At 69.2% G+C, this 24630-nt stretch overlaps 11 protein-coding genes across 11 annotated transcripts; 6 read left to right on the top strand and 5 right to left on the bottom strand.

Moving 5' to 3' along the window:
• Positions 1 to 202: 202 nt before the first annotated feature.
• V1510DRAFT_419353 (40S ribosomal protein uS2) lies at positions 203 to 1691 on the top strand. Its single transcript, XM_066934273.1, has 2 exons — positions 203 to 437; positions 709 to 1691. Exons 1-2 carry the CDS (start codon positions 345 to 347, stop codon positions 1456 to 1458), a joined length of 843 nt encoding a protein of 280 aa, XP_066788036.1. The 5' UTR covers positions 203 to 344; the 3' UTR covers positions 1459 to 1691.
• Positions 1692 to 1735: 44 nt separating this feature from the next.
• Positions 1736 to 2558, bottom strand: V1510DRAFT_403951 (eukaryotic cytochrome b561-domain-containing protein; the record flags this gene model as incomplete). Its single annotated transcript, XM_066932197.1, has 2 exons — positions 1736 to 2248; positions 2280 to 2558. The coding sequence occupies 2 exons, from the start codon at positions 2556 to 2558 to the stop codon at positions 1736 to 1738; spliced, it is 792 nt and encodes a 263-aa protein (XP_066788035.1).
• Positions 2559 to 3213: 655 nt separating this feature from the next.
• Positions 3214 to 4643, bottom strand: V1510DRAFT_419347 (pseudouridine synthase). Its single transcript, XM_066934272.1, has one exon. It carries the CDS (start codon positions 4146 to 4148, stop codon positions 3258 to 3260), a length of 891 nt encoding a protein of 296 aa, XP_066788034.1. The 5' UTR covers positions 4149 to 4643; the 3' UTR covers positions 3214 to 3257.
• Positions 4644 to 4961: 318 nt separating this feature from the next.
• Positions 4962 to 6229, top strand: V1510DRAFT_396498 (P-loop containing nucleoside triphosphate hydrolase protein). Its single transcript, XM_066931892.1, has 3 exons — positions 4962 to 5311; positions 5341 to 5404; positions 5436 to 6229. Exons 1-3 carry the CDS (start codon positions 5047 to 5049, stop codon positions 6184 to 6186), a joined length of 1080 nt encoding a protein of 359 aa, XP_066788033.1. The 5' UTR covers positions 4962 to 5046; the 3' UTR covers positions 6187 to 6229.
• Positions 6230 to 9144: 2915 nt separating this feature from the next.
• Positions 9145 to 10115, top strand: V1510DRAFT_419343 (uncharacterized protein). The gene has a single exon (XM_066934271.1). It carries the CDS (start codon positions 9317 to 9319, stop codon positions 10043 to 10045), a length of 729 nt encoding a protein of 242 aa, XP_066788032.1. The 5' UTR covers positions 9145 to 9316; the 3' UTR covers positions 10046 to 10115.
• Positions 10061 to 11272, bottom strand: V1510DRAFT_419342 (mitochondrial 37S ribosomal protein bS1m). The gene has a single exon (XM_066934270.1). The coding sequence runs from the start codon at positions 11231 to 11233 to the stop codon at positions 10118 to 10120; it is 1116 nt and encodes a 371-aa protein (XP_066788031.1). The 5' UTR covers positions 11234 to 11272; the 3' UTR covers positions 10061 to 10117.
• Positions 11273 to 12231: 959 nt separating this feature from the next.
• V1510DRAFT_367272 (uncharacterized protein) lies at positions 12232 to 13027 on the top strand (the record flags this gene model as incomplete). Its single annotated transcript, XM_066931298.1, has 2 exons — positions 12232 to 12895; positions 12927 to 13027. The coding sequence occupies 2 exons, from the start codon at positions 12232 to 12234 to the stop codon at positions 13025 to 13027; spliced, it is 765 nt and encodes a 254-aa protein (XP_066788030.1).
• A 119-nt stretch (positions 13028 to 13146) lies between these two features.
• V1510DRAFT_403945 (uncharacterized protein) lies at positions 13147 to 14443 on the bottom strand (the record flags this gene model as incomplete). Its single annotated transcript, XM_066932196.1, has 2 exons — positions 13147 to 13150; positions 13182 to 14443. 2 exons carry the CDS (start codon positions 14441 to 14443, stop codon positions 13147 to 13149), a joined length of 1266 nt encoding a protein of 421 aa, XP_066788029.1.
• An 893-nt stretch (positions 14444 to 15336) lies between these two features.
• Positions 15337 to 18826, top strand: V1510DRAFT_437237 (uncharacterized protein). Its single transcript, XM_066935574.1, has 3 exons — positions 15337 to 16099; positions 16129 to 16596; positions 16626 to 18826. Exons 1-3 carry the CDS (start codon positions 15397 to 15399, stop codon positions 18644 to 18646), a joined length of 3192 nt encoding a protein of 1063 aa, XP_066788028.1. The 5' UTR covers positions 15337 to 15396; the 3' UTR covers positions 18647 to 18826.
• Positions 18827 to 19006: 180 nt separating this feature from the next.
• On the top strand, positions 19007 to 20761 carry V1510DRAFT_403943 (major facilitator superfamily domain-containing protein; the record flags this gene model as incomplete). Its single annotated transcript, XM_066932195.1, has 2 exons — positions 19007 to 19043; positions 19074 to 20761. 2 exons carry the CDS (start codon positions 19007 to 19009, stop codon positions 20759 to 20761), a joined length of 1725 nt encoding a protein of 574 aa, XP_066788027.1.
• V1510DRAFT_182923 (uncharacterized protein) lies at positions 20633 to 23540 on the bottom strand. Its single transcript, XM_066930425.1, has 2 exons — positions 23369 to 23540; positions 20633 to 23336 (listed from the first exon to the last, which is right to left on the bottom strand). Exons 1-2 carry the CDS (start codon positions 23431 to 23433, stop codon positions 20957 to 20959), a joined length of 2445 nt encoding a protein of 814 aa, XP_066788026.1. The 5' UTR covers positions 23434 to 23540; the 3' UTR covers positions 20633 to 20956.
• Positions 23541 to 24630: the final 1090 nt, after the last annotated feature.

The following is a 24630-nucleotide window of genomic DNA, read 5'->3' as shown; positions in this document are numbered from 1 at the left end:
GCCCGCGAAGATAAAACGCTGGCGTTAGGCGGTGGGAGCCGCGCGCGTCACGTGGTCTGACGCAGCTCACGTGACAGGCGGCTGACAGGCGCCAACCCTAGAGTGTTCGGGGTAGGGCTAGCCGTGGGCGCGCGCGCGCGCTGGGAGCAGAAAGCAGTCACAGCAGTCACGACGCAACCACACAGCCTGGGGTCGGCCGGCCATAGTACTGTGAGCAGAACACTAGGAGATACTACTACTGAACGACACAAAAATATTCAAACGCCTTCTTCCCAAATCATTTCGTTGTCAAGACCTTTCACTCGCAATCGACCTCATCATCCATACCGTCGTTGATATTCACAATGTCTAGTACTCCCGATATTCTCAACCCTACGCAGCAGGACATTGAGCTGCTGCTCGCGGCCCAGTGCCACCTGGGCAGCAAGAACCTCCAGGTAAGGCAACGACAGCAAACGCGGGACGACTCGACGGCGACGCGGCAGGGCCGCGGCTGGACGACGGACGGCAGTGATGGTGGCGGCGGGAGCCCGCGCGGGCGCGCTCGTCGCGGGACGATGCGCGCGGCGTGATCGAGCGTCAGCAGCGACGTGAAATTTTTTTGCGTGCTACCGGTCGCCGTGGGCCCGCCCTTTTTTTCACTGCCGTCCGCCGCACCGCACCCGGCCGTCGGCCGCGCAAATTCGGCGAACCGTGCTGACCCGACAGACCCACATGGAGCCCTACGTCTACAAGACCCGTCCCGACGGTGTCAACGTGATCAACATCGGCAAGACCTGGGAGAAGATCGTCCTGGCCGCCCGTATCCTGGTCACGATCCCCAACGCCGCCGACATTGTCGTCGTCTCGGCCCGCCCCTACGGCCAGCGTGCTGTCCTGAAATTCGCCTCGCACATCGGCGCCACCGCCATTGCCGGCCGCTTCACCCCCGGTAACTTCACAAACTACATCACCCGGTCGTTCAAGGAGCCCCGCGTGATTGTCGTCACCGACCCCCGCACCGACGCCCAGGCCATCAAGGAGGCGTCGTACGTCAACATCCCCGTCATTGCTCTCTGCGACACCGACTCGCCGACCGACTTTGTCGACGTTGCCATCCCCACCAACAACAAGGGCCGTCACTCGATCGGTCTTGTCTGGTGGCTGCTCGCCCGTGAGATCCTGCGTCTGAGAGGCTCGATCTCGAGAGCCGAGCCCTGGTCGGTCATGACTGACCTGTACTTCTACCGCGACCCTGAGGAGCCGGAGAAGGAGGCTATCGAGGAGGCCCCCAAGGAGGTCGAGGCTGCCCCGGCCGTCGAGGTCTCGGAGCAGTGGACCGCTAACGTCGCGTCGGAGAACCCGGCCGCTGGCTTTGACGCCACTGCCATCGTCGCCGAGCCCGCTGCCGCCAACTGGGACGCCAAGCCCGAGGAGCCGGCCACCTGGGACGCTACCCCCAACGCCGAGTGGGACTAAGCGGTGTAGCACGATGTTTGGATAGGCGAGCAAAAAGTAATTTCTTTTTCTTGAGTTTCTGAGAAAGAGCTTGTACCTAGAAATACAAATAAACGAAAAAAATAAAAATATCTGTTTCAATAATGTTGTTTGATTGACTATGTATGTATGTTTATTGCAAAACAGAGGAGCAGAGGACGAGTCTATTTGATTTATGTGCATAGTTCTTAATGTTACCGAGCAATAGTTTTACAGACACGCGGAGCAGAGCGGCGGCCTGAGCCGCACGCGGCGCGGCTCACATCCGTCGGAACTTGAACGGGAACTTGCTGCGCCGCACGCCCGAGCCCACGGCCACACCCGCCACGCCGAACCCCAGCAGCAACACCGTCCGGCTGATGTGGATCGCGTTCTTGTTGAACGTCGTGCCGGTCGCTGCCACGATCGTCGCCGCCGTCAGCACCAGCACGACGTAGCCAGCCACCCGGTGGAACTTGTACATGCTCTTGGCCTTGGCCACTGAGCCGTAGACCTGCGGAACCCAAAACTGTGTCGCTCCGCCGACCACGTTGGCCGTCAGCAGGATCACCGTCAGCAGGCCCAGCCGTGCGTGAGCTGAGTAAAGGTGCGCGCCGTTGTTGATCAGCTTGTTGGTGACAATCACGCCCAACGCGATCAGGAACGACGCCGCGCCGCCCACCATCAGAAAGCCGTGGACGGCACCGCCGACGGCCTTGTCCGCAGGCGTGCTCGTGGGCTGCACTACCAGGACGGCCTGCGCGAACAGGAGGACGCCGACAAGGGCGAACGTCTGCGGTCAGCTCCGCCAGAACTCAACTTACCGGATGGTACGTGAACAGCATCAGCGGCTGCTGCGCGACCTTGATGAACGCGTACAGGCACGTCAGGACCAGCGCAGCCTGCGCGACCAGCGCGGACCGCGGCGTGTAGAAGTTGGCGACTACGAGAGCCATGTCTGCGCCAGGCTCGATGTCGTCGGAATCGCTACCCAAGCCGGCGTTTTCGCGAGCCAGCGGCTCGGTGTCGCTGTAGAGAGAGCCCACAGACGGGCGGCTGTCTCGAACGGCCTCGAGATCAGCACTGACGGGCGTGTTAGCCATGTTGATGGTGGTGGTCCTGCTGCAGCCACGGGCCTGTATATACCGGCCCGGGCCAGCAGCCGGGCGCGCCTGCCGGCGACTCCCAGCGGCCGCCGCCAACCGCCCAGAAGCCGCCGGGCAGTGTGGCCACGTCATTTGGCGTCTGCGACCACATGCATGCTTACCTGGGCTGGTTCGTTCCCGGCAGTTTGGCGGTTAAACAGGTCCTAGCTCCGGCAGCTAGACCTGGTGCGTAGATACGTGCTTGCGGCCTGCTCTTGCGAACGGACACGGGTCAGGTCGTGCGTGGTGGGGTCGGTCAAGAATGCGTGTTGAAGCCCTCGGATGACAAATGCAGATCTACTATTTGCCAGCGTGGCTTGTGACGTAAGGCACAGGTGAGACAAACGTTATATGTATACACTTGTACTTTTTCTATGTACACTTGGCTGCCACGGCGCAACGGGCGTCCGGATGGCTGAGGTTCGCGGGCGGTACCATATAGCCGCATATAGCCGCAGGCGCACCACAGCAGTGGTTCCGTCACTCGCGGCGGCATGTAGCCGCATATAGCCGCAGATCTGCCCGAGCCGCACGCCAGACGGCGTCGCGCTCGCAACAGACCTCTGCTGGCGATCTCGTCCCGGCGGACTCTGCGCGCGACAGACATGTAGCCGCATGTAGCCGCATGTAGCCGCATGCAGCCGCATATAGCCGCATCTACTCGTCCTCCGGCGGCGGGCGCGCGCGTCCCGGGTGCGACTGCAGCCACCGCGCGTTGACAACGTCGACCGGGTCCATGCGCTTGCGGTCGAGCACGGGCACGTAGTTGGCTGTCCAGCGGCCCAGGCCCGAGCCGTCCATGATGCGGCCGGCGGCTGTGCGGCCGCGCTTGCCAGCCGGGTCGTCTGCGCCGGCAATGGCGGTCTCAAACACAGAGCGCAGAGCGTGCTGCATCTCTGTGCGGATGCGGCCATCGTACCACACATTGTAGATGTGTTCCTTCAGCGCCGAGGCGGTCAGGCTGGCTGTGGGCGCGTCCGAGTCGTAGACGGACTTCCAGACAACGTCGTCGTCGAACTGGCAGTCCCACAGAACGAGCGGAATCTCGGACGCCATGGTGTAGACGGGCTTGCAGGGGTTGGCGGTGATGTCGAAGAGCGCGTCGACGAGGTCTGGACGCTCGTAGCCCTGGCCGACGAGCAACAAAATAGCCATGGTGCAGCGCACCTGGTGCCACAGGAAGCCGTAGCCTTTGAGATCAAACACGTAGACGGTGTCCGCACCGTCGACGCCGGCCACGTCGTTGACAGGCGTGATGGCGGCGTCCAGGATCGTGCGCTCGAAGTTGACGAGCTGCTTGGAGCCGTCGAGCTTGCAGTAGTTGCGGAAGTCGTGGGTGCCGACGAGCCGGGCGGCCGCGTCCTGCATGGCCGCGACGTCGAGCGTGCGCGCACGCACGCCGTCCGGCGAGTACGTCTGCGACGAGTTGGCCACGAAGAAGTACTTGTAGTGGCGCGAGCGGCACGAGAACCGCGCGTCGAAGTCTGCCGGCGGGTGCAGACAGACCTCGTAGGCCTTGATGTCGTCCGGCAGCAGATTGTTGAGCATGACCAGGTACGGCAGCTCGCGGCCGTCGTTGGCGGCGTCGGCCTGGTCGTCGGGCGCGAGCCGCGAGCGCACGCGCAGCGAGATCACCTGGGCAAACGCCGAGACGCCCTTGTCGGTGCGGCCGCAGCGGCTGAAGTCGCACGCCTTGAGGTCCGTGGCCGACGGGATCAGCTTGCACGTGCTGAGCGCCTGCAGGATGACGCCCTCGACCGTCGGCAGCGGCGTCGGCTCCTGCTGGACGGCGAGGCCGTTGTAGTTCCAGCCGAGATAGGCGAACTTGATGGCGATTTTGCGCGTGGGGTGCGCGCCAAAGTCGAACGGCCGCCCGCGCTTGGACGCGGCCTCGGGCGTGACGTCCTGGCGCTCGCGCTTGGCCTGGCGGGCGGCGTGGGTGCGCTCGAGCTGCTTGATCCGGCGGATGAAGTCGTCGCGGGTCCAGTTCTTGTACTCCGACTCGGCGGCGGCGGCGGAGGCGGCCGACGGCGCGGCGCCAGCGGCCGGCGCGTCCGCGGGCGCTCCGACAGGGCCGGCAGGCGCAGATCCAGACATGGCAGCGGTCGACAGGCCGGCGATGGCCACGAGTCCGGCAGGGCGTTCAGCGGCGATCGGGCGCGCAATCAGGGCGCGCGGCAGCACACGAGCACTCACGCAGGCGCGCACGGCAGTTCGAGAGGCAGACAGGCCGCAGGCGATCAGCATGAGCCCTGCGCCGGGGTCAATTGCAGAGGCCGGCGTGGTCGATCGGCGCAAAAAATTTCGGAGCGGCGTGCCGCGCGGTCACGAGGGGTTGTGGCACAAGCGGCACAGCGCGCGGCACACGGCACCGCAAGCGCGGCAGCGCGCGGCACGCGCGCACAAACACCCGCGCTGCCTACCCACAACGCGCACACCAGCTACAATGATCAAGGACCGGGTGAGCCTGAGCGCGCTCGCCAACGTGGCGCTCTTCCTGGGGTCCGGGCTTTCGATCTACTATGCGCTGTCGTACCTGATCAGCAACGCGACGGAGGGCCCGACCGCGGTGGAGGCCAAGAAGCGGTCGGAGGCCGCGCTCAAGCGGTTCACGGCGCGGCGGCCGGACCTCGACCTCGACCTAGACGAGTACGAGAAGCTGATACTGGCGGAGGTGATCGCGCCGGAGGACATCAGCGTCGGGTTTGACGGTACGTGGCGGCAGGGCGCGCTGACGCAGACATCGGCGGGCTGGAGGACATCGTGGACGACCTGCGGGAGAGCGTGCTGTACCCGCTGACGGTGTAAGTGGCGCGGCGGGCGAGCTGACACCAGACCGGGGCTTTTCAGCTCGGGCTCGCCGCTGCTGAGCGCACCCAAGGGCGTGCTGCTGTACGGCCCGCCGGGCTGCGGCAAGACCATGCTGGCCAAGGCGCTGGCGGCGGAGTCGTCGGCTACGTTCATCAACATCAAGATGTCGACGATCCTGGACAAGTGGTTCGGCCAGAGCAACAAGCTCGTGGCGGCGATCTTCTCGCTGGCGCACAAGCTGCAGCCGTCGATCGTGTTCATCGACGAGATCGACTCGTTCCTCCGCGAGCGCCAGAAGATGGACCACGAGGTGACGTCGATGCTCAAGGCCGAGTTCATGACGCTGTGGGACGGCCTGACGTCGGACGGGCGCATCCTGGTGCTGGGCGCGACGAACCGGCCGAACGACATCGACTCGGCGTTCCTGCGGCGGATGCCGAAGCGGTTCGCCGTGCGGCTGCCGAAGCCGCCGCAGCGGCGCAAGATCCTCGAGCTGCTGCTGCGGGGGACCGAGCTGGACCCCGAGTTCGACCTGGACGCGGTCGTGGCCAACACGGCGGGCATGTCGGGCTCGGACATCAAGGAGGCCTGCCGGGACGCGGTCATGGTGCCGGCGCGGGAGTACTTCCGGGAGCACTACGCGGCGGCGAAGGGGGGCGCGGTGCCGCGGGCGCCGGCGGACACGCGGATCCGGGCGCTCAAGACGACGGACTTCTTCCTGGGCCAGCCGGCGACGGAGGAGTTTGGCGAGACGCTGTCGAGCGCGCTGGACTAGCGCCGCACGCGGTGCGGCGCGCCCGCCGCACGCGCGGCGGCTCAGCCACACAGCCGCCGCCGCACCGCGCGCGGCGGTGGCGCTGTACACTAGCAACGAGGTCTGGCCCGACTAGACTAGGCGCCAAGCGCTGCGCCTCCGGCGATAGGTCCGGCCGTAGACTGGCAGCCGGCCGGCGCGACCGCGACCGCGCCGGCACCGCCGCGACGTCGGCCGCCTCGACCCGCCGGGCGCCGCGGCCGCCGGCCGCGGCACCGGGCCGCCGTAGCGCGCCTGCACAGCCGCCGCCGCACGGCCGCCGCCACCTCCGCGCCACCGCCGCGCACCTGTCAGCCCCGCGCGCTCGCGCTACCAACCGCAACCCCCGCGCGCCTGCGCACACCCGCCACAAACGCGCAACGCCTCCGCACTTGTGTGCACATCACTACGCCAACGTCACCGTCCCAGGCAGAATCCAGGATCGTACCTTGCGATTAAGCTTCCGGCGTTCTCTCCGCAATCCTGCGAGTTCTTATCAGATACAGAGCCCAGGCTGGTTGGATTCGGCCAGCGACTACGGGAACCCAGAGCGACATCCTCGAGAGATTGTGTGGTGGTTTGGCGTTGATAGCACGGCACACAGGCAACGCGGCCTATAAGAAAGATGTCGTCCAAGCCGCCGTACAAGGTGCGGGCGCTGTACGAGTACATTTCCGACCACCCGGACGACCTGTCGTTCCCGGAGGCCACGGTGGTCACGGTCACTGCGGAGGAGGATGACGACTGGCTGAACGGCCGGTACTTTGATGGATCGGGCACGCTGCGCGAGGGCCTGTTTCCGCGCAACTTTGTTGAAATCGTGCCCGAGGACGAAGGCCCGAAGGTGCCGGCACACCCGGTGCGACGGGCGACGCGGGAGGTGAAGGAGACGGAGGTGGTGGTGCCGCCGGAGCCGGAGGCGGTGCCAGAGCCGGTGCCAGAGCCGGCGCCGGAGGCAGTGCCGGAGCCAGTCCGCGAGGCGACGCCGGAGCCAGAGCCCGAGTCGGAGCCCGAGGAGGTCGACGAGCCCGAGCCCGAGTCGGACGACGAGCCGGAGGCTGAGCCGGCCGCGCCGGCGGCTGTGCCGGCTGCTGTGCCGGCCGTTGTGGCCGCTGCTGCGCCGGTTTCCGCGCCGGCGCCGGTTCCTGCGCCGTCTGCGCCGGTGTCTGCGCCGGCGGCGGCCGCGCCGGCCGCCCGTACAGCGTCTCCGGCAGCTGCGCCGGCGGCGGCTGCCGCCAAGAAATCCCCGAGCACATCGCCGACCGCGCCCAGCTCGTTCAAGGACCGGATCGCGGCCTTCAACAACGCCAACACGCCGCCGCCGGTCCCCGGCGCCAAGCCACAGGTCCAATCGTTCACAAAGAAGCCGTTCGTGGCGCCGCCGCCGAAGAACTACGTGCCGCCGATCCCCCAGGCGGCCAAACCGAAGGTTCCTGAGGCCGAGGCGGCCGCGCCGGCGCCTGTTCCGGCGCCTGTTCCGGCGCCGGCCGCGCCGGCCGCGCCCGCCGACGACAGCGACAGCCCGCGGTCGGCCGACGAGGAGCGGCCGGTGACTACGTCGCTCAAGGACCGCATTGCGCTGCTCCAGAAGATGCAGCTGGAGCAGCAGGCGGCGGCCCAGGGCAAAAAGAAGAAGCACAACCGGCAAAACTCGGTGGTTTCGGAAGCGGACGAGCCGCGGGCGTCCGGCGAGACCGTGCGGTCGTCGGCGGACCTCGAGCGGCCGTCGACAGACCTGGAGCGGCCGTCGCTGGACCGCAGTCGGACGGACGAGGTCGAGCCCGAGGCCGAGCCGGAGCCGGAGCCCGAGCCGGAGCCAGAGCCCGAGCCCGAGGACAACTCGGAGGAGTCGTCCGAGGAAGACATCGACCCCGAGATCGCCCGGCGCATGGCCCTCCGCGAGCGCATGGCCAAGATGTCCGGCGGCATGGGCATGAACTTTGGCATGATGCCCGTCGGCGGGTTCCCCATGGGCGGACCCATGGGCCTGCCCACGTCGCCCAAGAAGAAGAAGAAGGCCAAGAAGGTCGAGGACGAGCCCGCCGAAGAGGAGCAGCCGCGCGCCGTACCGATCCTGCCTTTCCTGCAGCCGCCAGCGGTGCTGGCCAAGGACGAGAACGACGAGGAGGACGAGCCGCGGTCGCCCGGAACGGACGTGCGGTCGATCCCGGAGGAGTCCGAGGACGACGAGGACATTGCGCCGCTCGAGCGCGTCAACACGGCCATGTCGCGCGTGTCGATCGCGTCCGCCCACAGCTCGGTGGCGTCGTCGCGGCGCCGGCCGTCGGTCGAATACGAGGGCCGCGACGACGAGCCCACTACGCCGTCGTCGGCGGCGTCGCCGGCCCTGATGCGGTCGCCGACGTCGCCGCGGCCGCTGCCGAGCCGTGCGAGCTCGTTCGAGCCGACGAGCCCGGTCGCGCGCCCGGAGCCGCTGCCACGCGCCCAGACGCTGCCGGTCGAGGACGAGGAGATCGGCAGTGCCGACGAGGAGGACGAATACGAGACGCCGGCGCCGGCGGTGCCGACAAGCCCGGCGCCGCTGCCGTCGGTGCCGAGCTCGGTGCCGTCGTCGCCGCCGCCGCTGACGAAGCGGATGTCGTACACGGTCGGGGGCGCGATGCCGCCGATTCCGACGACGCTGCCGGGGGCGCCGGTGGCGCCGACCGTGGCGGTGCCGGCGCCGACGGCTGCGCCCCCGGCCGTGGCTGCGCCGGTGGCGGTGCCTGCACCGCCGCCTGTGGCTGCGCCGGTGGCGGCCGAGCCGCACCGCCGGTTCGACGACGACGACTCGGAGGTCACGGGATACGAGGCCGACTGCGACACGGACCTCAACACGTCCGCCGCGTCTTACGACGACGACACGATGCAGAGCACCGGCCCGCCGCGGGGCGCGCCGCCGCCGCTACCGGCGACCAGTCCGCGTGCGCGGCAATCCGTCGACGTGCCGCGGCAGGCGCCGCCGCCGCCGCCGCCGCCGGCCGACTTCAGCCGGCGGTCCATCGACGCCACGTCGCGGTCGTCGCGCGAGCAGCGGCGGTCTATCGACGCGTGGCGGCCGTCGCTCGACAACGGCTGCGTCGCTGCCGACGTCGACCTCGCCGACGAGACCATGTGGTGGCGCAGCCGGGACGGCCTGCCGCCGGCGCTGCAGGCGCGGCGGCACGAGCTCATGTACGAGGTCACGGACCGGCGGGGCGAGGACGAGGGCGCGCTCGAGCGCACGTACTGGATCGTGTTCCACGACTACTCGCAGACGGCGATCACGGTGGTGTACTGGGGCAGCGTCAAGGCGCCGACAAACTACCTGCCGCTGACGCAGGAGCACCGGGCGCCGCCGCCGCCGCTGCGGCAGGACCAGCTCGAGGGCTTCTACTCGCGGTTCGGGGCCAAGATCCGGGACGCGGCGTCCGGCGTGGTCGGGCAGGTGGTCGGGGACGGCGAGCCGCAGACGCTGCTGACGTACGTCTACAAAAAGGTGCCCGGCACGCTGCGGTCGGCCGGCGTGCGCACGCACGGCGCGGCCATCTACGTGAACCTGGCCAACGCGTCGGTGCAGCAGTTCGACGAGATCCGGCCCGGCGACGTGGTGTCGTTCCGGAACGCAAAGTTCCAGGGCCACAAGGGCGGGCTGCACCAAAAGTACTCGGTCGAGGTCGGCAAGCCGGACCACTGCGCGGTCGTGCTCGAGTGGGACGGCACCAAGCGCAAGGTCAAGGTGGTCGAGCAGGCCAAGGGCCGCGTCCGCGTCGAGAGCTACCGGCTCGGCGACCTCAAGAGCGGCGAGGTCAAGGTGTACCGGGTCGTCGGGCGCGAGTACGTCGGGTGGAAGAGCGAGTAGCCCGGCCGGCGAGCATGGCGGCGATTTTGAGCATGAATATATTAGGCTGCCGAGGGCTATGTACAGTGGCGCCTAGTCGTTGAAGTCGTAGAGCGACAGGCCCTTGACGCGGCCGGCCGGCGCGGGCGCGGCCTGGCGGTCGAGCGCGGAGATCATCGACTCGTAGACGTTGTTCTGGCGGCCGGAGCCGCGGCGGGTGGGCGCGCCGAGCGCGGTCAGGTCGAACGGGCTCTGGCGGGTGTCGCCGAAACGGCGCAGCGGCGACTTGTGGTCGTCGTCGGGGACCTCGCGCTTGACGGCCATGACGACCTCGCCGGTCTTGTCGACGACGACCGAGTCGACGACGAACTGGTGCACCGACTCGCGCAGCGCGCGGCCGGGGTTGGCGCGCTGGATCTGCTCGACGCGGGGGATGGTGCCCTTGGCGACGATGCCGCCGATCGCGACCGCGTAGTTCTTGGGCGTGATCTGGTTGAGGATGCGGCCGGGCACCTTGGTGCGGTACTCGAACCCGTTGGGCGTGTTGGCGACCGCGTTGCGCAGCGCGTAGCCGAGGCCGCCCGTGCCCTGGACGACGCGGCGGCTCTTGCCGCCGGTGCGCGACAGCTGCAGGAAGTCGAACGCAGCGTCGACCAGGTCCTGCGAGTTCTTCTTGACCTCGGCGTAGTCCCGGTGGAGCACCTCCTCGATGTACTTGCGGAAGTTGGCCCGCTGGCCGCCGATGCTCGCCAGCAGCGCCGCCTTCTCGGCCGCGCTCATGTCCTTGAGCGACCGCCGCGCCACGCCGCCCTCCTCGGCCGGGAACAGCGCGTTCGCCAGGTCGCGGCCCGACGACTGCGTGCCGAGCGCGCCGAACTCCTCCGAGAGCGACACGTCGAACCGGCCAATCGGCGCCCGCGTCTCGCGGAACCGCTCCCGCACCCGCAGAAACTTGCCGCCGCCCGAGAAGATCGGCATGTGTAGCGGCGTGTCCAGCGCCTGCACCACGATGTGCGACGTCGCCACCTTCCGGGGGATGGACGACTTGAGTCCCCAGTCCTGCCGGTGCCGCGACGCGGGCGTCGAATGGATCACCTGGTGCGTCGGATGCACGTAGTTCGTGGCCTGGGGGTACTGCAGCGGCTTGGGCACCGCTGCCAGCCGGCTGCTGCGGAACAGCTGCGAGAAATTGGTCGATGCGCTGGCCATGTCGCTGTTCCGTGCCGTGACTGGGATGAGTTGTTGCGCCCAAAAATTTTCAAACTCCACGAAGAAGGGTTAGGGCCTGACTATCTCCGCGACCACCGTTATCGGGCGCGTCTGCCGACCCAGCAGCAACAGAAGCGCACAGCGCCCGGCGTAACGACAGTGCGACACGACCGCCGCCCAGACAGCAGACCAGCGCGACCCTCTGCGGCGCACCAGACACCCAAACCGTCAGCTCACCGCTCGCTATCTCGCAAATTGCCGCTCGGGCACAGCCAGCAACAAGCGGCCGCAGCTCAGAAAGGCAGAAACAGCTGTCCAGCGAGCTTCCAGGAAGAGCTCCACCAGAGTACGATCAAGCGCCAGCACAAGGCACAGCAGACCACAGCAGGGCACGGTCGACCACGGCAGGCCACAGCGACAACGACAAGAGCTCACACTCGTACAGGGCATATCTCCACGCAAGGTGAGTTGCCGTGTACCGTGCGGCTCGATCCGCTCGTCCGCATGACGTTTGCCTTGTGCAACGCCATGTCGACGCTCTGATTGGGCTCCGCAGCCGTGGCCCTCGGGACTGCCTGGCGGATCAGCCGCGGCCGTGCGACTGGATCTGATCTGCGCGTGTCCTGCCTTAACGGCAGCTGCCCCCACGAGCGGCTGCCCAAGGCGCATGCGTTCGGGCGCAAATCTGCCCGAAAGGCAGCCGCCTCGCGCGATGTGGCCGCCGGAGGCTCGCCGACGAGCCTCCGACGGCCGCTTTCGTGGGGGCCCGGCCTGGCGGACGAGCTCCGGCGCCGCAGATCTGCATACAGTGCAGCCCCTCTGCCCGTGGCTGGCGGACGCCCGTTCGAGAGCCGCACGTCGTGCGGCGCAGATCACGCTGACCGCAGATGGTGGTCGTGGACCGTGACGACGAGCTGGCGACCACGGTCGTTCAGCTGACCGAAGCGAACCTCCGGGCGCTAGTCGACGCCTACGCAGGCGACAGCGACACAGACACGATGTCGGAAATTGACTCGCTGGCAACAGAAACGACGTTTGCGGCGCTGGCTGCCAGCCGGCCCGGCTTGGCGCGGTCGGTGTCGACGCGCAACACGTCTCCAGCCGGCTCGCTCGCCAACCGGACGGCCCGGCTGGCTGCCGCGCACATGGACACCGGCCGGCGGCCGGCGCAGGGCGGGCGTGTGCGGCGGCGACTGGAAAACGCGCGCATGCTCAGCAATCCGCACGCAGTACCGCCGGCGCCGTCGGACTACCGCGGCCCGGGCTATGCCGTGCGCACGGACTGGGCGTTTGCCGAGTACCTCCACGCGTTCCGGCAGGCGCAGGGCCAGATCGCGCCGGCGGCGGTCGAGCCGCCGGCGAGCGCGGACCCGCGCCTGTCGCGGGCGCTTAAGGAACGCCTCAAGCGCGGCCACCTCACCGAGCCGTTTCTTCGCGGACTCGAGGAGAAAATCAGGGACTTCGTGGTCGGCGCCAGCGTGCTGGGCCAGCGGCTGGCCGGCGGCGGCACGGACCCGTCGCTGGGCCGGCTGCAAAAGGCGCACCGGACGCTGGTAGTGATCGAGAAGGAGCTCGAGATCGAGGCCGACGACGCACGCGCGGAGGCGTTTGTGCGGTGGGTCGCGCACGAGCTGGCCGCGTACTACCGCGTGCTGTGCTACGGTAAGTGGCCGGCGAACGACGCTGACGGCAGCCAAACCGGTCGGCGACCGGGACGTGCTCTGCGTCGGCGTGGACGCGGCCGAGGGCGACCGAGCGGCCGACATGCCGCGACCGGTGTGGACATACGTCTGATTATGACGCGACAAACACAACAGAGCGCTCGGTGCGGACGACACGGCCGGCCCGTCGGGCCTTGGCGGGCGGGTCCGGCAGCTCCAGCCACGGCGGCCGCCAGGCGTCGATCTTGGCGGCTATCTCGGCCGGCGCCAGGCCGGCGGCGGCCTGCACGATGGCGGCGTCGGCGTCGAGGGCAGCGAGCACATGCTCGGCCGCGCCCGAGTACGGGATGCGGTAGACGAGCGTGTTGGCGATGACGCAGACGTCGCGGCGGGCGTCCGCCAGCGCGGCCGCCAGCGCGTCCAGCGGTCCGTGGCCGGCCGTGTCGTGCAGGTAGAAGACCTTATACGCCTCGGCGTAGTTCTCGGTCAGCCGGAGATAGCGCAGGGGCGCGTGCGCGAAGGCCGGAGAGGCGAGCGCGGCGACGATGGCGAGCGCGGCGTCGCAGTCCTCGACCCGCAGGTGCGTCACCTCGGCCAGCACACTGGCCGGGACCGGCCCGCCACTGGTGGTGCGGCACGAGTACAGAAACACGGCGGCCAGGGGCGAGCGCGCGTGCAGGTTCTCGAGCAGGTCGGCGATGTATCGCCGGCCGCAGACGCCGGCGGCAAAGATGCGCGAGACCGCCGGCAGCGCGGCCGCGAGCTGCGCCACGGCCGCGTCCGACAGCTTGACGCGCGAGAGCTCGAGCCGGGCCACTGCCGGCAGCACGGCTGCCGGCGCGCGCTCGAGCGCGTGGAAGTTGATGCCGTCCAGAAAGAGCGAGTGCGCGGCCGGGAACGCCGCCGCCAGTGCCAGCCATGCGGCCGTGTGGACGCGGCCGAGGGCTAGCTCGACCCGGCGCACGCTCATCGACAGGACTGTGCCCGGCGCCAGCATCGGCAGCGTGTGGCTGCTGGGATATGCGACCAGGCAGATCGTGTGGAGGCCGAAGAGGCTTGGAACGACCGCGACCAGGTCCGCTGCCGTCGTCGCTCCTGGCCGGCCGGCCACGTTGAGCGTCAGCCGGCGCAGGGCCGTCTGCAGCAGTGGCTGCGTCTGCAGCCGGGCGCGCAGGCCGCCCACCTGGCCGGCCTGGAAGACCTTGAGCGTGGCCAGGACGAGATGGACGCCGACGGCCCGCAGCCGGCGGCAGGTCGCTGTGATCTCGAGCAGGGGCCCGCGGCGGCCGCCGGGCGCCGTCAGCGGTGCAGCGTCCACGGCTGCGCCGGCAGCCAGCTCGACGATCCGCACAAGCAGCTCGTCCGGCAAGCTGAGGAGGTCTGCCGATGGCGGGCCGGTGGTCGGCCGGCACACGGCCTGTGCGGCCGCTAGCAGCACGTCGGCTGGTCTGGCCACGGGCTCGTCGGCCGCGCAGCTCCCTGCGGCCCGGTCCGGCCCGCCGTCGGCCGTCGCCTTGGTGTGGTCGCTGTCAAAGGTGTATCCGGGCATGCTGGTGAACCAACGGTTGACATGACAATAAACCCCACCGATCTGAGACAGCGAAGCAGCGTTTCGTAGCCGCCAGCGCCGTAATGCTTGACGCCGACACGGCCCGTGGCCAGACGACCTGGCGACGGCCCGGCGACGGCTGCCGGACGCCGGACGCGTGGACGCAAGTGGCCGGCGGTCGCTATGTACGCGTTAGACTAAATTACCATTTTAATTGCTATCGCCGATTGATCCATGCATCACGCACGCCGACGCCAAGGGCTGCACGCCAGGACAGCGAGCGAGACGCGAGACAGATGAATGCGCCGGATGATGTCAAATACGAGTCGGACGATTGCGCGGTGATCACGGCGGCGGACTTTGGAGGAAGGGGAAGGGCGCAGGCCAGAGGAAAGGCCAGAGAACGGGCCAGAGAACGGGCCAGGGAGCAGGCTAGAGGGCAGGGCAACGATGCGGCGAGCGGATCGGTGGCAGGTACACTGATAGCAGGCACGGCGGCACCATGGACAGGCGACCGCGCCGCAGGCCGATCTGGAGTCGATTGTTTGATAGCGATCAAGCACGATCCGTCTGCCGGAGAGGCCGGCCGCGCGGCCGACGGGCCGGTCGGAGACAGCGGCGGGCCTGTCGGACAGACTGGCCAGCCGGCTGGCCCGGCCAGAGGGTCCGTGGGCGCGAGCGCGGCGACGGCGGCGGACGGCGGCCGGCGCGTCATAGAGCCGCACGACGTGCGGCGCGACGTGCGGCGCGACACGCAAGAGTCTGAGCCGCACGGAGTGCGGCGGGGTCCTCACGCTGAGCCGCACAGTCAGCCGCACGCAGTGCGGCGCGCTGAGCCGCACGCTGCGCGCCGGACCCCTGAAGCCGCGCCGCACGCCGTGCGGCGCCCCGCAAAGCGCGCGCGCTCCCCGTCGTCGTCATCGTCGTCGTCGTCGTCCACGCCGGCACCCTCCATGCCCTGGCCCTCCACCTTCAGTCCCCGGCGCCGTCTCTTCCAGGCCGTCGCCACCGTCTGCACGTTCCTGGCCTCGCGCCAGCACATCCCCCCCGTCTATGCCACGGTCAAGTCGTCGATCGAGGCCGCCGTCGGCCGGCCCGTCGCCGACCGCGAGCTCGCCGAGCTCGCCGCACTCGCCCCCAAGCTCGTGCGGTTCAAGTACGTGCCCGAGTACGAGCTGCAGGTGCACGAGACCGGCGCCAGCGGCGCCGACGTGTTTGCGCCCTCGAGCGAGCGGCCGGCAGAGGTGCTCGTGCTCGACTTTGTCGACCAGACGCTCAAGCGCGAGCGCGCCCCGCGCGGCCGCGGCCCGGCCGGCATGCGCGACGTGCGCATGCCCACGTTCGCGCTCTCGGCGATCTCTGATCTGGTCGCCAAGCGCGTGGCCAAGTTCGCAGCCGCTGTCGATAAGTTCCTGGCCGCATGCGCGGCCGCCGGAACCGAGCCCGAGACCGCGCTGGCCGCGGCCACGGTCGTGCCCGAGCCGGCCAACGCGGCCGTGGACGCGCTGGACCAGCAGCTGGCCGCCCAAACCGGCGTGCCGCTGGCCGCCCGCAGGCCAATGACCGACATCATCGCGGGCTTGCAAGCGCCGCCGTACGCCGGGCAGATCGTCACCGGCGGCCGGCGCACGGCGCCGGCCCGCGACGCCGTTTATGGTACGTCTCCCCCGGCCGTGCTGACCCAGGCACGCTCGACTTTGCGCTCTCGCAGGAGCTCGCAGACGCGCTCTACACAGCGTCGGACGTCACCCGGCTGTACGCGCACCAGGCGGCCGCGCTCAACGCGCTCGAGGCCGGCCGCGACGTGATCGTCTCGACGTCCACGTCGTCCGGCAAGTCGCTGATCTACCAGGTGCCGACGCTGCGCGCGCTCGAGACGGACCCCGACGCACGCGCGCTGTTTGTCTTCCCCACCAAGGCGCTCGCGCAGGACCAGCTGCGGGCGCTGCGGGCGCTGCTGGCCCTCGTGCCCGGCCTGGCCGACGTCGTCGTCGACACGTACGACGGCGACACGCCCGCCGACGACCGGCACCGCATCCGCCAGACCGCCAGCGTCATCTTCACCAACCCGGACATGCTCCACGTGAACGTCCTGCCGGCGCAGGAGCACTGGCAGCCGTTCCTGCGCAACCTGCGGCTGGTGGTGATCGACGGTACGTCGGTTGCGGGCGCGCTGACCCAGAACTCCACGTCTACGCCGGGCTCTTTGGCGCACACGTCGCGCTCGTCCTGCGGCGCCTGCGCCGGCTCTGCGCCAGCGTCGGCAACACGGCCGTCCGCTTCGTGTCGTGCTCGGCCACGATCGCCAACCCGGTCGCGCACATGGCCGCCATGTTCGGCATCGACGAGCCGGTCCTGGTCGACGCCGACGGGTCGCCCGCCGGCGCCAAGCACATGCTCGTCTGGAACGCGCCGCTGCGCGACGCCAACGACCCGGCCGCCGGCCGCGTCGACATCATCGACGAGGCGGCCGCCGTCGTGGCCACGCTCGTGCTCGAGGGCGTGCGCACGATCGTCTTCTGCCGGGTGCGCACCATGTGCGAGCTGCAGGTGCGCGCGATCCGGGCCGAGCTCGAGCGGCGCGGCCGCGGCGACGTCGCCGCGTGGATCATGAGCTACCGCGGCGGGTACACGCCCCAGGACCGCCGGCGGATCGAGCGCGAGATGTTCGACGGCCGGCTGCTGGCGATCGTGGCCACGAGCGCGCTCGAGCTCGGAATCGACATCGGCGCGCTCGACGCGGTCGTCATCGTCGGCTTCCCGATGTCGCTGGCGAACCTGCGCCAGCAGAGCGGCCGCGCCGGCCGGCGCAACAAGGACTCGCTGACGGTCGTCGTCGGCGGGTCGCACCCGCTCGATCAGCACTACATGGCCCACCCCGAGGAGCTCTTCGACCGGCCGACAGGGGAGCTGGCGGTGGACGTGGCCAGCCCGCTCGTGCTCGAGGCGCACCTGCAGTGCGCCGCGTTTGAGTTGCCGGTGGACGTGGACGCCGACCGCGCGTACTTTGGCGACATCGGCGGGCTGGTCGACCGGCTGGCGGCGGTCGACCCGCCCGCGCCCGACGGCCGCCGGCTGTACACGTGCCACCCGCGGTTCCTGCCGTGGCCGGCCCGGCACTCGAGCATCCGCGCGATCGAGGAGGACAAGTACGCGGTGGTGGACGTGACCGGGGGCCGCAACGTGGTGCTGGAGGAGATCGAGGCCTCGCGCACGACGTTCTCGCTCTACGAGGGCGCGATCTTCATCCACCAGGGCCGGTCGTACATCGTGCGCGACTTTGACCCGGACCAGCAGCTGGCGCGGGTCGAGCGGACGGCGGTGGAGTGGACGACGTCGCAGCGCGACTACACGGACGTGGACGCGGTCGAGATCGAGGCGCTGCGGCCGGCGGCCGGCGGCACGGGCGCGCTGGTGTACTACGGCAAGGTGCGGGTGACGATGGTGGTGTTTGGGTACTTCAAGCTGGACGCGCGCAAGCGGATCATCGACGCCGTGGAGGTGACGACGACGCCCAAGGTCGAGATCAACACGCGAGGACTGTGGACGGACGTGCCGCGGGCGGCGCTGGAGGCCGTCCGGCGGAAGCAGCTGCACCTGGCCGGCGGGCTGCACGCGGCCGCGCACGCCGTGCTGGGCCTGACGGGCACGGTCGCCGGCAACATGGCGGACGACCTGCGGACCGAGTGCAAGGCGCCCGAGAAGGAGCTGAGCGCGCGCGAGAGCGCGCGCAAGCGGCCGGCGCGGCTGACGTTCTACGACGCCAACGGCGGGCGCAGCAGCGCCAGCCGGCGGTCGGTCGAGCTGGCGCGGTCGGCCGAGGCGGGGTCGGGCATGAGCCGCAAGGTGTTTGAGTTCGCCGACACGGTGTTTGCGGCGGCGCTGGCGCGCGTGGAGGCGTGCGCGTGCGCGACCGGGTGCCCCGAGTGCGTGGTGGCGCCCGGGTGCGCCGAGCGCAACGTGGTGCTGTCCAAGCCGGCGGCGACGCTGATCCTGCGGGCGGTGCTCGGGCGGCCGCTGCGCGAGGCGGAGGTGGCGGACGGGCCGGAGCCGCACCTGGCGCACGCGCCGGCGGTGGAGACGGTGGTGCCGGCGGTGCGGGTGCGGGCGGCGGCGGACGTCGAGGTGCTGGCCGAGGTCGTGCACGGCCGGCCGGTGTTCACGTTCAAGCCCGAGGCGGACGCGGACGAGGCGTGGCGGTGAGTCAGGGGCTAGCGCGGGCGCGGCGGCCGCGGCAGTTTGGCGAAATGTTCGGCTGGCGACTCAAAAAGCTAGTTTGACGGCGCTAAATTAAGGTTTGCTGATAAGTACCCGCGTTCCACGCGCGCGGTCCGATCGGGTAACCGGGTGTGGCGCGAGGCGCGGGCGGCGCAGCATAACCGTGGCTGGAATACGAGGCGTGGCGCAGCGTCACCCGCCCGTGCCGTGTCGCGATCGCTCCGCACTACGCCGAGCTAGGGCGCATTCGCCCTGGGCCACCGCCCGGTGGGACGCTGCCGGCTCCACGGCTACGTATCCGCGCCGATATATACCTGCGGCCCCCTTCCACGCACCCACGCCAGTATGGAGACCCCGGACGAGAAAGCTGCGGTGACGCGAGGTACGGCGCTGGCGGGCGCGCTGACCGCAGACTACGGCGCAACAGCGACCGGCGCGGCCGCGCCCGCGGCCGCGACCCCTGACGCCGGCGAGAAGGCGCCGCTGCTGGCGGCCGCCGCGCCCGCCGTCGAGGCCAACGAGTCGTACCTGGACTTCATCGACGACCTGCCGGCCGAGTTCAACGAGTTCAAGGCGCTCGTCCACGCCGGCCCCAACTCGTGGACCGCGGAGGAGGAGGCCACGGTCCGGCGCAAGACCGACATGCGCGTCACCATGTGGGCGTGCGTCATGTTCTTCTCGTTCCAGCTCACGCGGATCGCGATCCAGAGCGTGCTGACGACCAACTTCGTGTACGACAACAGCCTGGGCCCGAACGACTTCGGGCTCGGCCAGACCGTGTTCATCGTCTGCTTCTTCGTGTTCGAGATCCCGACGCAGATCATGACGACCATCGTCGGCTCCAACGTGTGGCTGCCCATCACCATGTCGTGCTGGGGCACGGTCGCGTTCATGCAGGCGTTCATCACCAACCGCGCGTCGTTCTTCGCCACGCGCGCGCTGCTGGGCGTGTGCGAGGGCGGCTTCGTGCCCGGCATCGTGCTCTTTGTGTCGGCGTTCTACAAGCAGCACGAGCTGTCGACGCGGATGGCCATCCTCTGGACGACCAACTACCTGACCAACGTGGTCTCGGCGCTGCTGGCGTCGGCCATCCTCAAGATGGACACCGTCGGCGGCCTGCACGGCTGGCAGTGGCTGTTCTTCTTCGAGGGCGCGCTCGCGTTCTCCATCGGCATCTCGTCGTTCTTCCTGATGCCGTCGTTCAAGCACCCGCCCATCTCGCGCATCTTCACGTCGCGCGAGACGGCCATCCTGCGCGCGCGCGTCATCTTCGACGACAACTCCAAGGCGCGCGCGCTCGACCAGAGCAGCAACAAGCTGCTGGCGCGGCTCAAGCGCCGCGGCCAGGCCGAGCCCGAGCCCGAGCCCGTCGCGCGCAAGACCAAGGAGCGCCGGCTGACCGCCCGCGACTTTGTCGAGACCATCTTCGACAAGTACCTGTTCTTCATCTTCGTGCTGGGCTTCCTGGGCTTCGTGCCGTCCGTGTCGTCGTACCAGTTCATCACGATCCTGATGCGCAACATGGACTTCTCGACGACCGAGTCCAACTTCCTCGTCATCCCCGCCAACCTGCTGCTCATCGTCGGCATGCTCACGCTCTCGCACTACGCCGACAAGTGGCGCCAGCGCTGGTGGGCCGCCGTCGTGTCCATGTTCTTCCTCTTCCCGTTCCTGATCGCGCTCACCGTCCTGTCCGACACGGCCAACCGCTGGATCCGCGTCGTCTGCATCACGCTCACCGTCGGCTTCCCGTACTTCACCCCGATCCTGGTCTCGTGGGTCTCGGCCAACGCCAACGACCAGACGCGCCGCGCGCTCGCGCTCGCCATCTACAACATCTTTGTCCAGTTCGGCAACATCCTTGCCGTCAACCTCTACCGCGCCGACGACGGCCCGTTCTACCACCGCGGCAACAAGATCCTGCTGGGCATCGCCGCCGTCAACGTCTCGATCGCGCTCTTCCTGCGCTGGTTCTTCCCGCACGTCAACGCGCGCCGCGAGCGCATCTGGTCCGCCATGTCCGACGAGCAGCGCCAGCACTACCTGCGCACGACCAAGGACACGGGCAACCGCCGGCTCGACTTCCGCCTCAATCTGTAGGGTATCCGGGTATCGGTCGGTATGTAACGAATTGCTATGAGGGGGCTGGTTTGGGGGGTTTGCATGTACCATTAGAGCATGGGGTGTAGAGTATATGGGCCGGGGCGTGTGTGTGTGGCCGCGCCAGCCGGCCCGGGACGTCATAGCCATAGCAATCTATTCTAATTAATGGTGGTCCGTCCGATGCTGAGTGTTCTAGAGGTTGTAGACGTGCACGCCGCCGGCGAGCTGGCGGTCCGGCCGCAGGTTGGTGCCGACGTCGCCGAAGCCGTGCATGGGCGCGCCGACGAAGAGCAGGCCGCTGTGGTGGCCGAGCGCGGAGCCGAAGCCGGTGCCCTTGGTGGCGCCGACGACGGCCGTGCGCGCGACGTAGACGGCCGTCTGCGCCACCGCGTCGTCCACGACCGCGTCCGGCGCGTACGACGCGACCGTCTCGCCGTCGGCGCCGACCCGCGCCAGCAGCTCGACCATGTCCAGCCGCCAGACGATGCCGCGGTTGTGGCCGGCGTACGGCGAGCTGATGAACACCACCGCGTCGTCGTCGGTCTTGGCGCCCGCGAAGCCGAAGCGGCCGAACTGCGACGTGTCCGCGCCGCCGACGATCAGGCACGCCAGCTCGGGCCGGTGGGTCGTGGCGTCGACGATGTACAGGTACACGACGCCGGTCTGCTCGCCCTTGGTCAGCGACTCGTTCGGGCTGCCGACGAGGAGCCACTCGCCCAGAAACGGCAGGTGGCCGGTCAGCAGCACGCCCTTGCCAAAGTGGTCCGCGGTCGCGTTCTGCGAGACGACCTGGGCCAGCGTCGTGACCAGCATGCCGTCCGAGCTGTCGTAGACCGAGACGTACGAGCTGCCTTCGGCGGCGACGTAGACGGAGCGCGTGCGCGCGGACGCGGCCGCGTTGGCGCCAAAGAGCTCCCACGCGGCCGCGTCGGCCGCGGGCGCGACCGTGGTCCGGTTCAGCACGCCCGGCAGCACCAGCGCGTCCATGCCGACCGTGGCCTTGCCGGCGGCCAGCGCCGTCGCCAGCATGCGGCCCGACAGCACGACCAGCTCGCCCTGCTCGCGCACCGAGCTGCTCAGGTCCGAGTACGGCGCGCAGACGAGCAGCTCCTGGAGGCCGTCGGCGTCCACGTCCTCGACCACGAGCCGCACGCCGACCTGCTTGTGCCCGCGCTTGCCGTACGCCGGCAGCGCCGCCGGCAGGATCGTCAGCGCCGTGCTCGGGCCCGAGAACAGCGTGACCGACGACAGCCCCGGCGCCGACACGGCCAGGTACGTCTGGTTCATGGTGTAGATGGCCGCCAGGCTCTCGCCGAAGCGGTGCGGCAGGCCGCCGGCGACGGCCTGCGCGCGCGCCTCGGCGCGCGCCTCGGCCGGCAGCGTCACGCGCCACTCGGCCAGGTCCAGCCGGTGCGAGCCCATGACCATCATCGGCTCGATCTCGGCCAGCGGCACGACGTAGACCGACCCGTCGCGGGCGTCGGTCTCGGTCGGGTCGAGCGGCGCCCCGATGGCCACGCACGGCCCGACGGCGTCGCCGCGGAAGTTGCCAAACGCAAACGCCGCGCCAAACATCGACCCGGCCACGCCCGTCGACAGGAACGTGGGCTCGGCGGCCATGACGATCTGCGGGCCCGGCCCGGCCGCCGGCCCGGGCTCGTCCGCCAGCACCTGGCCGACGTCCGGCACCTCGATGATGGTCTCGGACCCGTCGGCCGAGTGCGTCAGCTGCACGGACGGCATCAGCAGGTCGATCTCCTCGCGCAGGAAGTCGCCGACCGACACAAACTGCTCGTCCGTGTGCAGGTGCGCCGACGGCGCGCGGCCCGCAAACACGTAGCACAGGTCCCACGCGCTGGCCGGCGGGCCCGCGCTGAACCAGCTGTTCAGGTTCGCCACGCACTCGGACGTGGCCAGCGTCAGCTCCTGCACGCCGCCGAGGAAGTACGGCTCGAGCGCCTCGTACAGCAGCGGCGACCGCTTCGCGAACCGCGGGTAGATCGTCTGCGCGATCCTGAGCTCCGCGCCCAGCCCGGCGGCGCCCCGCGCCATGCAGTACTCGAGCGCCGCCGGCGTGATCGTGTAGCCCGCCCGCGCGAAGATCGCGATCAGGTCCTTGTGCGGCACCGTCCAGTGCTGCTTGAGCCAGCCCAGGTCCGCCGACGTGCCCATCAGCCGGGCCATCATGATCATGTCTCCGCCCGTGTCGAGCGTGCTGTGCGCCGTCGTGTAGTCGCCGCCAAACTCGCGCAGCGCCATGGCCATCAGCAGGCCCTGGTCGACGCCGAGCGAGTGCCAGCTGATGTCGGCCACCTGGTGCGTGAAGGCGCCGTACAGGAACGCGCGCAGACCCAGCCCAGCCGGGTTGTCGACGGTCTTGTACGTGTCCAGGTAGTACTGCACCGCCGTCTTCATGAACGGCGGCCAGTGCGCGGCCTCGGCCGCGTCCGACTGCTTGAAGCACCCGTAGAAGGCGTCCGGGAAGAACGCGCCGGGGATGGTGTAGGTGCCGAGCGCCTGCAGGTCCTTGGGCAGGCTCTGCCGGATCCGCGAGAGCACCTGGACGTGCACCCTGCTGTCAGCTGTGCCGGTGGGCGCACTTACCCGACGCCGCAGCCGGCCGCGAGGGCCAGCTGGAGGGCGAGAACTGCGCCGAAGAAGAAGCGCATCTGGCGGACGGCCTACCGTCGGCGGTCAGATCGGCCGAATGACAACGGTCGCAACGGTCGTACGGCCGGTCGCAGGCGGCGCTGGTCGGGCGCACGCTGTCGCGCGGTCTTGCTGGTCTGCGCGTCTGCGACTGCCGGAGGTCGGCTGTTTGCTGAGCTGCTTGGCTGATCTGCTAGATCGCCGATGACGTTGTGCGATCTCGTCCACCGCTTATCAAGGTACCCAGCAAGGGCGCTAGAGAGTGGTTCCGCGCGCTCGTCCACAGTGTCTGACCGGACAGTTGCTCGTGGGATCCTAGGTGGTATCTGCAGAAGAGAAAACTTGCGCCGGACAGAGCGGGATCATGGAGGGCTGGTGCGACCTTGGGCGTTGCGGTGCACAGCATGTCTTGTTTAGGGCGGACCGGGTCGTACGTTAGCTAGAAAAAGGTAGTCCAAACCTAATCCGCGCACTTCAGACCCAACACTGAGGTACTATACAAATCGGCTGAGACATTTGGTCCCAAAACGGCGCGCACTGACGCAGCCGACGTTGAGTCACAACGTGTGCCGCGGTGACCGGGTACCATCGCGGACTGAGGGGCTCGGCGCGCGTACGCTGACGGAAGGGGGGGCACGCCCGGGTGTGATCTGCGCTGCAGACGCACACGGGCGTCTCCGAGCGTCGCGTGAGCGGCGGCTGCGGGCCGCGCGGGCGGTTACCCGGCGGACACGTTACCCGGCGCCGCATCCGGCGCAGGGCTAGGGCGCGGGCCCTAATTCGAGCCCTAAATTCCCCGGCGCCCGCAGATCTCCTCCACGCCATGGACCCCAAGGACGTAGCGTGAGTGCGCGCGCGACCCCGCTGACCCCAGATCGTACCGGTGCAGCTGCAACGAGCTCGTGCTGACCGTGTGGCCCGAGCTCGGCCAGCTGCCGCGCCGCGACCCGGCCGTGACGCCGGCGCCGAGCGTCGTGATTCCGCGCGGCGGCGCGTGCATGGCCGAGCTGCGCACGTTCGTGGACCCGCAGCCGACGTGGGTCGAGAGGTAGGTGCGCGCGCGACGCGGCTGACGCCCAGAAAGGACGGCCAGCCGGAGCCGTGGTACCTCCACCGGTGCCCGCGCTGCGATCTCGAAGTGGGCTACGACCGTGTGCCGGGCGCCGAACAGACGACCGGCGCCTACACGTACATCCTGCCAGACGCGGTCTTTGACA

The sequence above is a fragment of the Dipodascopsis tothii genome (genome assembly GCF_038497935.1).
Source record: "Dipodascopsis tothii strain CBS 759.85 unplaced genomic scaffold V1510scaffold_22, whole genome shotgun sequence".
In the NCBI taxonomy this organism is placed as follows: Eukaryota; Fungi; Ascomycota; class Lipomycetes; order Lipomycetales; family Lipomycetaceae; genus Neoaidaea; species Neoaidaea tothii.
This window is presented reverse-complemented; position numbering and strand designations above follow the sequence as displayed.

What these genes read in the sequence shown, in the direction of transcription:
- V1510DRAFT_419353 (XM_066934273.1), top strand. Translation starts at nt 345, where the DNA reads ATGTCTAGTACTCCCGATATTCTCAACCCTACGCAGCAGGACATTGAG. An exon ending in TGGGCAGCAAGAACCTCCAG is followed by an intron (nt 438 to 708) that starts GTAAGGCAACGA and finishes CTGACCCGACAG; the next exon opens with ACCCACATGGAGCCCTACGT.
- V1510DRAFT_419347 (XM_066934272.1), bottom strand. Translation starts at nt 4,148, where the DNA reads ATGCTCAACAATCTGCTGCCGGACGACATCAAGGCCTACGAGGTCTGT.
- V1510DRAFT_396498 (XM_066931892.1), top strand. Translation starts at nt 5,047, where the DNA reads ATGATCAAGGACCGGGTGAGCCTGAGCGCGCTCGCCAACGTGGCGCTC. An exon ending in CATCAGCGTCGGGTTTGACG is followed by an intron (nt 5,312 to 5,340) that starts GTACGTGGCGGC and finishes GCGCTGACGCAG; the next exon opens with ACATCGGCGGGCTGGAGGAC. An exon ending in GTGCTGTACCCGCTGACGGT is followed by an intron (nt 5,405 to 5,435) that starts GTAAGTGGCGCG and finishes AGCTGACACCAG; the next exon opens with ACCGGGGCTTTTCAGCTCGG.
- V1510DRAFT_419343 (XM_066934271.1), top strand. Translation starts at nt 9,317, where the DNA reads ATGTGGTGGCGCAGCCGGGACGGCCTGCCGCCGGCGCTGCAGGCGCGG.
- V1510DRAFT_419342 (XM_066934270.1), bottom strand. Translation starts at nt 11,233, where the DNA reads ATGGCCAGCGCATCGACCAATTTCTCGCAGCTGTTCCGCAGCAGCCGG.
- V1510DRAFT_437237 (XM_066935574.1), top strand. Translation starts at nt 15,397, where the DNA reads ATGCCCTGGCCCTCCACCTTCAGTCCCCGGCGCCGTCTCTTCCAGGCC. An exon ending in GGCCCGCGACGCCGTTTATG is followed by an intron (nt 16,100 to 16,128) that starts GTACGTCTCCCC and finishes GTGCTGACCCAG; the next exon opens with GCACGCTCGACTTTGCGCTC. An exon ending in GCGGCTGGTGGTGATCGACG is followed by an intron (nt 16,597 to 16,625) that starts GTACGTCGGTTG and finishes GCGCTGACCCAG; the next exon opens with AACTCCACGTCTACGCCGGG.
- V1510DRAFT_182923 (XM_066930425.1), bottom strand. Translation starts at nt 23,433, where the DNA reads ATGCGCTTCTTCTTCGGCGCAGTTCTCGCCCTCCAGCTGGCCCTCGCG. An exon ending in GCGGCCGGCTGCGGCGTCGG is followed by an intron (nt 23,337 to 23,368) that starts GTAAGTGCGCCC and finishes AGCTGACAGCAG; the next exon opens with GGTGCACGTCCAGGTGCTCT.